Raw genomic sequence first — 12,219 nt, forward strand, 5'->3', positions numbered from 1 at the left:
AAGCACCATATAGGGAATAGGGTGCCCTTTAGGAGTCTCCAGCCATAGCATTTCATAGTGTCTCACCAGGGTCCAGAGCACAGGGAAGACTCTAGGAGCCCTCAGTATGAGCAGACGTCCCAGGGTCTCTGGGTAGTTGGCCTCCACCACCTCAATGATTCTCAGAAGGGCCTTAACTCCCGGTCGCCACAGGTGGCGCATGTTTAACCCTTCGAGGTCCACCAGACACGTCCAACAACTAGAGGGGAGAGAGCGAGAGGAGGATGGAGAATATTTTAAGTACTCTGCACAGATTTGAAGTACTATGCACATTACATTTCCAAATTCGACCCTGACGGCAAAAAACGGAGACAGATTCCTCCCACTCTCTCAATCCGGGGCTCTCTCGCTCCTTCTGTCTTACGTGAGGGAAGCTCCATGGCTTTCCACCCTAGCACACTTGAGAAACATTCCTGTATGGCTTCGCTCCATAGTCACGTCCATCTGATAAGCCCGACAGCTGCCAGATAACACCCCTATTCTCACATTCTCTCTTTTTTCCCTTCCCTCTCTCTTCCATTTCACCTCTCACTCGCCCCATTTCTGTCACTTAATCAATTTCCCCCTGTCTCTCTCTCTCACCCACACCTTTCAGAGAGGAACCCTCCACATTCTTTCCATCTTGCCTAGAGATAGCTTTAACTTTAAAGAGCACACTCCGCAGTCTCTGCGTTAATAACCCCACTGCACCAAGGCAATTCCCATGATACACATTAGCTTAGCAACAGCTACAGAGGCCCCATAGGACTCATTACTTGTTGAGTCCCCTTCTCCCACAGAACTTGTGTCCTGTAGATCTGAGAGGCCTGGATGGGTGTATGCAATATGGCTTAGACTCCACTTGACCTATCAGAGGGAGTGGTGGTGCTACTACCAAACAGCAACGGGGTGTGTACCTGATTGGTCGGCCAAAGACTTTGGTGTTCTCCTCACAGCGCCTGAGGCCCTCCTCGTTTATGGATAGAACCTGAAGGGTTAAAACACACAATGTAGATATGCTTACACACACACAGAAACACACACACTTTAGTTACCACATGTGTGATTGACAGCAGACGAGGCCCACTCACGTGTCTGAGTAGAGACTCCTCCCCCAGGGCCCGGACCAGCCCCTTGGTGTCCATCTGTCCCAGACGCAGGATATAGAGAGGACGACCCTCTGGAAGTCACACAGACATAAGTATATTTGTATAGTCTAGGGATGCATATTTCGGTCTATTTTGCTTCCGGCTAACCAACCCTGATTAACCAGTCAACAAACGGTAAAAACAATTCTAAACAGTAAAATATTATGAATGCATATAAGGAATAGATATTTTTCATTACGAGAAACACGCAACAATAGCAAGCCTATCGTCTAAACAGTCAAAAGCCTATAACCTATTGAACATGCAACTCCTGTAATGAAGCAGCTAATGAAGCATCATTTTCAAACACTTGCCAAAATGCAATTAGTGGTAAAACACAGCTCTAAAACAGTACCCCTAATGCAAGTGGTTCCAAATATGACAGAGATGAAAATATCTGCTAGAAACGTAGAAAGATGGGGAATCTAATAGCAACAACTAGGATGGGTTGACCAGGGTTGTGCCTTTATTTCGTTGTCCAGAAGCCAAAGTTAATATGAAAACCAATAGAACAGGTGAGAAATGCTGGTTAAACGGTATGAAGAAGTCTTTATAAAAATTCCTGCTGGTTAAATGGTATGGGGAAATCTTTATAAAATTCCTGCTGGTTAAATGGTATGGGGAAGTCTTTATAAAATTCATGCTGGTTAAATGGTATGGGGAAGTCTTTATAAAATTCATGCTGGTTAAATGGTATGAGGAAGTCTTTATAAAATTCATGCTGGTTAAATGGTATGGGGAAATCTTTATAAAATTCATGCTGGTTAAATGGTATGAGGAAGTCTTTATAAAATTCATGCTGGTTAAATGGTATGAGGAAGTCTTTATAAAATTCATGCTGGTTAAATGGTATGAGGAAATCTTTATAAAATTCATGCTGGTTAAATGGTATGAGGAAGTCTTTATAAAATTCATGCTGGTTAAATGGTATGAGGAAGTCTTTATAAAATTCATGCTGTTTAAATGGTATGGGGAAGTCTTTATAAAATTCATGCTGGTTAAATGGTATGGGGAAGTCTTTATAAAATTCCTGCTGGTTAAATGGTATGAGGAAGTCTTTATAAAATTCATGCTGGTTAAATGGTATGGGGAAGTCTTTATAAAATCATGCTGGAATCTTGGCTATGCTACTTTGAAGCAAGGTAAGACATGCCTCATTATTTGAAGTGAAGTAAAACGTTCAAGTTTCAAACAATTATACTGCCTCAAGCTCCCATTGTAAAGTGGTGGGTGACCTGCTGATAGCCTGCCTACAGTTGACTTTAGCCTATGCACTTCAACGGCGAATGGGAGGCTTCGCTTTAATTACCGGTTGAGATTGAGAAATAAAAACAGTAGCTCTTTTTCCAATCGTGGTCATCAAAACAGTTTAACACACGATTGCACTTCGAATGGTTATTTGGGTGTGCAATGACTGGACTTCAAAAACCACGTTAGACTCCAGTACCAGCTTTTTGAGGCGTTTCTCTCGCGCTGCTTAACAGGTGAAAGGCTATTCCACTCCTCAAACTAGGCTCTTCTACAGTTAATTGTGTGGTGAGGGCAATGCCTTGGGACTGCCGTGAAGACGTGCAGTTTCAATAACAATGTTTTTGAAACTGGGACTGGTGAACTGCAATGCAGTCAATTCTAAGTTGTATTCCTTCGTTGGACGAATATGGTGTATGACAGGACGTTGTGGCTCAGACAGGGACTTCTCTTTCTATTACAGTGAAATAAAAAGTGACATTTTGGGAAGTTACTTCTGTTAACAACTTACAAAGAAAGAGGACACACGCAACAGTTTTATTTTACCATGCGTAAATAACACGAGTACAGGAGGGTTTGTGCCGTGTGTCTAATTCTGAGCGACAACTGTATTTTGTGATCATCATCAGACTGCCCCTCTACATCAAATCAAGACTCCGTGACAATTATTAGCGACTAATTGTGTGCGTGTATGCGTGCGCATGCCCGGGCATCTCTTTCTCTCCGTCTCCATACCTTTATCATGGTGGTGCCACCCTCCAGTGTAGTAGTCATTGAGGACCTGTGGTGAGGTCCACGTCTCTAACAGATAGTCCACCTGGTGCTGTTTCCTCCATGTTAAGGACTGACACAGGATCTCCCTGGCCTTCTCCATGTTAAAGTCCCTGGCCCGCAGGAAACGAAGGATGTGCTCGTCCTTAGGGATCTGGAAAGGTGGCGAGGAGGGAGAGGAGGGAGTGAGGGTAAGGGTCTTCAAGGGGGGGGGGGGGGCGGGGGTTCAGAGGGGGCAGGGTAAGAGCGTGCGCGTGTGAGCACGTCACACATGCCTCTATGTTTGTGTCTCAAGTAGCAGAGTATGATTTTAAAGATAGAATATGCTTTAGTATGCGTGTATTGAAAACTGTACGGGTGTGTGTGTGGGTCTCACCTTGCCCTTGTGGCTCTCCTGCAGCCACTGTCGTAGTCTGATCAGACAGCTCTCCTGCAGAGGCGTCAGGTCTCCCAAGTAGCGCTTGATGTAGTCTGCATCCAACTTGTCTACAACACACACACACACACACACACAATTTGGGGAATTCTCAAGTCAGTCAATTCAATCTCATTCAAAATCAATCACACAGCTAAACGCCACTTTAACGTATTGAAACTTTGGAACAGTTTCTCAATCATTCATTAGTACTAACCATCAGGCGTGCCCGTCTGATTCTCCGTCTGGCCGTCAGGTTGGTTAGTGGCATCGTTGCTGGTGGCATCACTTTGGGTGGCATCATTATTGCTGGCATTGGCAATCTCACGGTCATTGGCATCCGTGGACACGGGGATTGAGACGGCGGGCGTGACAGGCAGCTCCAGCTGGAGGAGCTTTGGGGTGGCACAGACAGGTTTGATGGTGACGGAGGAGGAGGAGGGAGCATCCAGGGAGGGAGTCCAGCGGGGCACGTGGCTTATCCCCTCTTCCTCTAGCTGGTTTAGGTAGAACTCTATGATCTCCTTACCCTGAAGACGAGGGAGGGAGGGAGAGGGGGGGGAGGAGAGAAAGAGCGACAGAGTGAGGAAGAGAGAGAGTTAGAGTTACTAATATGGAAGGAGGCTAAATAGGAGCTTACCTTTGTTTACACTGGCTCGGCAAATTGGCTTACATTACATAATAAGAGCCACTTAGCACTAGACCTCACCACTCACGGCCCAATGGCATGTCTGCTGTATTAACACTGGATTCCATGGTTGGGCCGGTTCCTTTTCATTTAACTCAATGCAGGGGATGAATTAAATTCCCAATACAATTAGGTCATTTAAAAATTGGAATGTCAATTTACTTATTGAGTTGAAATGGAGCCTAGTTGGATTCATCATTTTTTGCATGAGGGGAATGTTTAACGTCTGGTGAATTCTCTAAATAGGATACATCTGGGTTGTATTCAGTAGGGCGCAACGTACCAACGATAAACGAAAGCCAACATTTCTTATTGGACAAGGTTCAGGTAGTCCCGCTACCTTTGTCTGTTTACTTACTGTTAGTGTCTAATGAATATGACCCTGATCAGATCCGGCTCACACACACACCTTATTGATACTGCTGGCGTACTGCTTCATGGCTATCTTCTCCACCGTGCTCTCGAAGCCGAAGAACGACTTGATGTCCAGGCTGGCCGACTGCTCGAAACACGTCCAGTCCTCATTCTCAGGGTGGGCCTGCACACACACACGAAAAAGAAGATGCAAGTGTTACCGTGGCAACCACACACGGCAATATGACTGTGCCAAGCGCTGACGCACACTACAAGCCACAAATCCTCAGCTGTGTGTGGGAGTGCGTACCGATGACACTGTCCACTGGCATTATACCAATACTGACAGGTTGTGCCGTTATATGCCAACAAATACTGATAGTAGGAGGGAATTTTGTGACGGTATCAAGCACAGACAACACATTCACACACAGCACGAGATTGTATCAAAATAGATTTTGTCGAATGTCAGTGAGTGGAGTGTGTTCGACAGGACTGGGAGTGAGAGTGTCGAATGTCAGTGAGTGGAGTGTGTTCGACAGGACTGGGAGTGAGAGTGTCGAATGTCAGTGAGTGGAGTGTGTTCGACAGGACTGGGAGTGAGAGTGTCGAATGTCAGTGAGTGGAGTGTGTTCGACAGGACTGGGAGTGAGAGTGTCGAATGTCAGTGAGTGGAGTGTGTTCGACAGGACTGGGAGTGAGAGTGTCGAATGTCAGTGAGTGGAGTGTGTTCGACAGGACTGGGAGTGAGAGTGTCGAATGTCAGTGAGTGGAGTGTGTTCGACAGGACTGGGAGTGAGAGTGTCGAATGTCAGTGAGTGGAGTGTGTTCGACAGGACTGGGAGTGAGAGTGTCGAATGTCAGTGAGTGGAGTGTGTTCGACAGGACTGGGAGTGAGAGTGTCGAATGTCAGTGAGTGGAGTGTGTTCGACAGGACTGGGAGTGAGAGTGTCGAATGTCAGTGAGTGGAGTGTGTTCGACAGGACTGGGAGTGAGAGTGTCGAATGTCAGTGAGTGGAGTGTGTTCGACAGGACTGGGAGTGAGAGTGTCGAATGTCAGTGAGTGGAGTGTGTTCGACAGGACTGGGAGTGAGAGTGTCGAATGTCAGTGAGTGGAGTGTGTTCGACAGGACTGGGAGTGAGAGTGTCGAATGTCAGTGAGTGGAGTGTGTTCGACAGGACTGGGAGTGAGAGTGTCGAATGTCAGTGAGTGGAGTGTGTTCGACAGGACTGGGAGTGAGAGTGTCGAATGTCAGTGAGTGGAGTGTGTTCGACAGGACTGGGAGTGAGAGTGTCGAATGTCAGTGAGTGGAGTGTGTTCGACAGGACTGGGAGTGAGAGTGTCGAATGTCAGTGAGTGGAGTGTGTTCGACAGGACTGGGAGTGAGAGTGTCGAATGTCAGTGAGTGGAGTGTGTTCGACAGGACTGGGAGTGAGAGTGTCGAATGTCAGTGAGTGGAGTGTGTTCGACAGGACTGGGAGTGAGAGTGTCGAATGTCAGTGAGTGGAGTGTGTTCGACAGGACTGGGAGTGAGAGTGTCGAATGTCAGTGAGTGGAGTGTGTTCGACAGGACTGGGAGTGAGAGTGTCGAATGTCAGTGAGTGGAGTGTGTTCGACAGGACTGGGAGTGAGAGTGTCGAATGTCAGTGAGTGGAGTGTGTTCGACAGGACTGGGAGTGAGAGTGTCGAATGTCAGTGAGTGGAGTGTGTTCGACAGGACTGGGAGTGAGAGTGTCGAATGTCAGTGAGTGGAGTGTGTTCGACAGGACTGGGAGTGAGAGTGTCGAATGTCAGTGAGTGGAGTGTGTTCGACAGGACTGGGAGTGAGAGTGTCGAATGTCAGTGAGTGGAGTGTGTTCGACAGGACTGGGAGTGAGAGTGTCGAATGTCAGTGAGTGGAGTGTGTTCGACAGGACTGGGAGTGAGAGTGTCGAATGTCAGTGAGTGGAGTGTGTTCGACAGGACTGGGAGTGAGAGTGTCGAATGTCAGTGAGTGGAGTGTGTTCGACAGGACTGGGAGTGAGAGTGTCGAATGTCAGTGAGTGGAGTGTGTTCGACAGGACTGGGAGTGAGAGTGTCGAATGTCAGTGAGTGGAGTGTGTTCGACAGGACTGGGAGTGAGAGTGTCGAATGTCAGTGAGTGGAGTGTGTTCGACAGGACTGGGAGTGAGAGTGTCGAATGTCAGTGAGTGGAGTGTGTTCGACAGGACTGGGAGTGAGAGTGTCGAATGTCAGTGAGTGGAGTGTGTTCGACAGGACTGGGAGTGAGAGTGTCGAATGTCAGTGAGTGGAGTGTGTTCGACAGGACTGGGAGTGAGAGTGTCGAATGTCAGTGAGTGGAGTGTGTTCGACAGGACTGGGAGTGAGAGTGTCGAATGTCAGTGAGTGGAGTGTGTTCGACAGGACTGGGAGTGAGAGTGTCGAATGTCAGTGAGTGGAGTGTGTTCGACAGGACTGGGAGTGAGAGTGTCGAATGTCAGTGAGTGGAGTGTGTTCGACAGGACTGGGAGTGAGAGTGTCGAATGTCAGTGAGTGGAGTGTGTTCGACAGGACTGGGAGTGAGAGTGTCGAATGTCAGTGAGTGGAGTGTGTTCGACAGGACTGGGAGTGAGAGTGTCGAATGTCAGTGAGTGGAGTGTGTTCGACAGGACTGGGAGTGAGAGTGTCGAATGTCAGTGAGTGGAGTGTGTTCGACAGGACTGGGAGTGAGAGTGTCGAATGTCAGTGAGTGGAGTGTGTTCGACAGGACTGGGAGTGAGAGTGTCGAATGTCAGTGAGTGGAGTGTGTTCGACAGGACTGGGAGTGAGAGTGTCGAATGTCAGTGAGTGGAGTGTGTTCGACAGGACTGGGAGTGAGAGTGTCGAATGTCAGTGAGTGGAGTGTGTTCGACAGGACTGGGAGTGAGAGTGTCGAATGTCAGTGAGTGGAGTGTGTTCGACAGGACTGGGAGTGAGAGTGTCGAATGTCAGTGAGTGGAGTGTGTTCGACAGGACTGGGAGTGAGAGTGTCGAATGTCAGTGAGTGGAGTGTGTTCGACAGGACTGGGAGTGAGAGTGTCGAATGTCAGTGAGTGGAGTGTGTTCGACAGGACTGGGAGTGAGAGTGTCGAATGTCAGTGAGTGGAGTGTGTTCGACAGGACTGGGAGTGAGAGTGTCGAATGTCAGTGAGTGGAGTGTGTTCGACAGGACTGGGAGTGAGAGTGTCGAATGTCAGTGAGTGGAGTGTGTTCGACAGGACTGGGAGTGAGAGTGTCGAATGTCAGTGAGTGGAGTGTGTTCGACAGGACTGGGAGTGAGCGTGTCGAATGTCAGTGAGTGGAGTGTGTTCGACAGGACTGGGAGTGAGCGTGTCGAATGTCAGTGAGTGGAGTGTGTTCGACAGGACTGGGAGTGAGCGTGTCGAATGTCAGTGAGTGGAGTGTGTTCGACAGGACTGGGAGTGAGCGTGTCGAATGTCAGTGAGTGGAGTGTGTTCGACAGGACTGGGAGTGAGCGTGTCGAATGTCAGTGAGTGGAGTGTGTTCGACAGGACTGGGAGTGAGCGTGTCGAATGTCAGTGAGTGGAGTGTGTTCGACAGGACTGGGAGTGAGCGTGTCGAATGTCAGTGAGTGGAGTGTGTTCGACAGGACTGGGAGTGAGCGTGTCGAATGTCAGTGAGTGGAGTGTGTTCGACAGGACTGGGAGTGAGCGTGTCGAATGTCAGTGAGTGGAGTGTGTTCGACAGGACTGGGAGTGAGCGTGTCGAATGTCAGTGAGTGGAGTGTGTTCGACAGGACTGGGAGTGAGCGTGTCGAATGTCAGTGAGTGGAGTGTGTTCGACAGGACTGGGAGTGAGCGTGTCGAATGTCAGTGAGTGGAGTGTGTTCGACAGGACTGGGAGTGAGAGTGTCGAATGTCAGTGAGTGGAGTGTGTTCGACAGGACTGGGAGTGAGAGTGTCGAATGTCAGTGAGTGGAGTGTGTTCGACAGGACTGGGAGTGAGAGTGTCGAATGTCAGTGAGTGGAGTGTGTTCGACAGGACTGGGAGTGAGAGTGTCGAATGTCAGTGAGTGGAGTGTGTTCGACAGGACTGGGAGTGAGAGTGTCGAATGTCAGTGAGTGGAGTGTGTTCGATAGGACTGGGAGTGAGAGTGTCGAATGTCAGTGAGTGGAGTGTGTTCGATAGGACTGGGAGTGAGAGTGTCGAATGTCAGTGAGTGGAGTGTGTTCGATAGGACTGGGAGTGAGAGTGTCGAATGTCAGTGAGTGGAGTGTGTTCGATAGGACTGGGAGTGAGAGTGTCGAATGTCAGTGAGTGGAGTGTGTTCGATAGGACTGGGAGTGAGAGTGTCGAATGTCAGTGAGTGGAGTGTGTTCGATAGGACTGGGAGTGAGAGTGTCGAATGTCAGTGAGTGGAGTGTGTTCGATAGGACTGGGAGTGAGAGTGTCGAATGTCAGTGAGTGGAGTGTGTTAGATAGGACTGGGAGTGAGAATGTCGAATGTCAGTGAGTGGAGTGTGTTAGATAGGACTGGGAGTGAGAGTGTTGAATGTCAGTGAGTGGAGTGTGTTAGACAGGACTGGGAGTGAGAGTGTTGAATGTCAGCGAGTGGAGTGTGTTAGACAGGACTGGGAGTGTTGAATGTCAGCGAGTGGAGTGTGTTCGATAGGACTGGGAGTGAGAGTGTTGAATGTCAGCGAGTGGAGTGTGTTCGACAGGACTGGGAGTGAGAGTGTTGAATGTCAGCGAGTGGAGTGTGTTCGACAGGACTGGGAGTGAGAGTGTTGAAAGTCAGTGAAGTGAGTGGAGTGTGTTCGACAGGACTGGGAGTGAGAGTGTTGAATGTCAGTGAGTGGAGTGTGTTCGACAGGACTGGGAGTGAGCGTGTTGAATGTCAGTGAGTGGAGTGTGTTCGATAGGACTGGGAGTGAGCGTGTTGAATGTCAGTGAGTGGAGTGTGTTCGATAGGACTGGGAGTGAGCGTGTTGAATGTCAGTGAGTGGAGTGTGTTCGATAGGACTGGGAGTGAGAGTGTTGAATGTCAGTGAGTGGAGTGTGTTCGATAGGACTGGGAGTGAGAGTGTTGAATGTCAGTGAGTGGAGTGTGTTCGATAGGACTGGGAGTGAGAGTGTTGAATGTCAGTGAGTGGAGTGTGTTCGATAGGACTGGGAGTGAGAGTGTTGAATGTCAGTGAGTGGAGTGTGTTCGATAGGACTGGGAGTGAGAGTGTTGAATGTCAGTGAGTGGAGTGTGTTCGATAGGACTGGGAGTGAGAGTGTTGAATGTCAGTGAGTGGAGTGTGTTCGATAGGACTGGGAGTGAGAGTGTTGAATGTCAGTGAGTGGAGTGTGTTCGATAGGACTGGGAGTGAGAGTGTTGAATGTCAGTGAGTGGAGTGTGTTCGATAGGACTGGGAGTGAGAGTGTTGAATGTCAGCGAGTGGAGTGTGTTAGACAGGACTGGGAGTGAGAGTGTTGAATGTCAGCGAGTGGAGTGTGTTAGACAGTACTGGGAGTGTTGAATGTCAGCGAGTGGAGTGTGTTCGATAGGACTGGGAGTGAGAGTGTTGAATGTCAGCGAGTGGAGTGTGTTCGATAGGACTGGGAGTGAGAGTGTTGAATGTCAGCGAGTGGAGTGTGTTCGATAGGACTGGGAGTGAGAGTGTTGAATGTCAGCGAGTGGAGTGTGTTCGATAGGACTGGGAGTGAGAGTGTTGAATGTCAGCGAGTGGAGTGTGTTCGACAGGACTGGGAGTGAGAGTGTTGAATGTCAGCGAGTGGAGTGTGTTCGACAGGACTGGGAGTGAGAGTGTTGAATGTCAGTGAGTGGAGTGTGTTCGACAGGACTGGGAGTGAGAGTGTTGAATGTCAGTGAGTGGAGTGTGTTCGATAGGACTGGGAGTGAGCGTGTTGAATGTCAGTGAGTGGAGTGTGTTCGATAGGACTGGGAGTGAGCGTGTTGAATGTCAGTGAGTGGAGTGTGTTCGATAGGACTGGGAGTGAGCGTGTTGAATGTCAGTGAGTGGAGTGTGTTCGATAGGACTGGGAGTGAGCGTGTTGAATGTCAGTGAGTGGAGTGTGTTCGATAGGACTGGGAGTGAGAGTGTTGAATGTCAGTGAGTGGAGTGTGTTCGATAGGACTGGGAGTGAGAGTGTTGAATGTCAGTGAGTGGAGTGTGTTCGATAGGACTGGGAGTGAGAGTGTTGAATGTCAGTGAGTGGAGTGTGTTCGATAGGACTGGGAGTGAGAGTGTTGAATGTCAGTGAGTGGAGTGTGTTCGATAGGACTGGGAGTGAGAGTGTTGAATGTCAGTGAGTGGAGTGTGTTCGATAGGACTGGGAGTGAGAGTGTTGAATGTCAGTGAGTGGAGTGTGTTCGATAGGACTGGGAGTGAGAGTGTTGAATGTCAGTGAGTGGAGTGTGTTAGATAGGACTGGGAGTGAGAATGTTGAATGTCAGTGAGTGGAGTGTGTTAGACAGGACTGGGAGTGAGAGTGTTGAATGTCAGCGAGTGGAGTGTGTTAGACAGGACTGGGAGTGTTGAATGTCAGCGAGTGGAGTGTGTTCGATAGGACTGGGAGTGAGAGTGTTGAATGTCAGCGAGTGGAGTGTGTTCGATAGGACTGGGAGTGAGAGTGTTGAATGTCAGCGAGTGGAGTGTGTTCGATAGGACTGGGAGTGAGAGTGAATGTCAGCGAGTGGAGTGTGTTCGATAGGACTGGGAGTGAGAGTGTTGAATGTCAGCGAGTGGAGTGTGTTAGACAGGACTGGGAGTGAGAGTGTTGAATGTCAGCGAGTGGAGTGTGTTAGATAGGACTGGGAGTGAGAGTGTTGAATGTCAGCGAGTGGAGTGTGTTAGATAGGACTGGGAGTGAGAGTGTTGAATGTCAGCGAGTGGAGTGTGTTAGATAGGACTGGGAGTGAGAGTGTTGAATGTCAGCGAGTGGAGTGTGTTAGATAGGACTGGGAGTGAGAGTGTTGAATGTCAGCGAGTGGAGTGTGTTTGATAGGACTGGGAGTGAGAGTGTCGAATGTCAGTGAGTGGAGTGTCTTAGATAGGACTGGGAGTGAGAGTGTCGAATGTCAGTGAGTGGAGTGTGTTCGACAGGACTGGGAGTGAGAGTGTCGAATGTCAGTGAGTGGAGTGTGTTAGATAGGACTGGGAGTGAGAGTGTTGAATGTCAGTGAGTGGAGTGTGTTAGATAGGACTGGGAGTGAGAGTGTTGAATGTCAGTGAGTGGAGTGTGTTAGACAGGACTGGGAGTGAGAGTGTTGAATGTCAGTGAGTGGAGTGTGTTCGATAGGACTGGGAGTGAGAGTGTTGAATGTCAGTGAGTGGAGTGTGTTAGATAGGACTGGGAGTGAGAGTGTTGAATGTCAGTGAGTAGAGTGTGTTCGACAGGACTGGGAGTGAGAGTGTTGAATGTCAGTGAGTGGAGTGTGTTAGATAGGACTGGGAGTGAGAGTGTTGAATGTCAGTGAGTGGAGTGTGTTAGATAGGACTGGGAGTGTTGAATGTCAGCGAGTGGAGTGTGTTAGATAGGACTGGGAGTGAGAGTGTTGAATGTCAGTGAGTGGAGTGTGTTCGACAGG

At 49.0% G+C, this 12,219-nt stretch overlaps 1 protein-coding gene across 1 annotated transcript in view; it reads right to left on the reverse strand.

Annotated features, from left to right (window-relative positions):
• The window catches only part of LOC120032820 (SEC14-like protein 1), a 69,479-nt gene that overhangs the window by 6,377 nt on the left and 50,883 nt on the right, over nucleotides 1–12,219 (reverse strand). The window contains exons 5-11 of the mRNA XM_038979007.1: nucleotides 4,698–4,826; nucleotides 3,818–4,130; nucleotides 3,562–3,671; nucleotides 3,150–3,339; nucleotides 1,110–1,198; nucleotides 936–1,006; nucleotides 67–238 (exon numbers count right to left, since the gene is read on the reverse strand). Of these exons, the coding sequence (XP_038834935.1) occupies nucleotides 67–238; nucleotides 936–1,006; nucleotides 1,110–1,198; nucleotides 3,150–3,339; nucleotides 3,562–3,671; nucleotides 3,818–4,130; nucleotides 4,698–4,826 (1,074 nt within the window). The remainder of the gene's footprint in view (nucleotides 1–66; nucleotides 239–935; nucleotides 1,007–1,109; nucleotides 1,199–3,149; nucleotides 3,340–3,561; nucleotides 3,672–3,817; nucleotides 4,131–4,697; nucleotides 4,827–12,219) is intronic.

Source organism: Salvelinus namaycush, chromosome 39 (genome assembly GCF_016432855.1).
Source record: "Salvelinus namaycush isolate Seneca chromosome 39, SaNama_1.0, whole genome shotgun sequence".
Classification (NCBI taxonomy): Eukaryota; Metazoa; Chordata; class Actinopteri; order Salmoniformes; family Salmonidae; genus Salvelinus; species Salvelinus namaycush.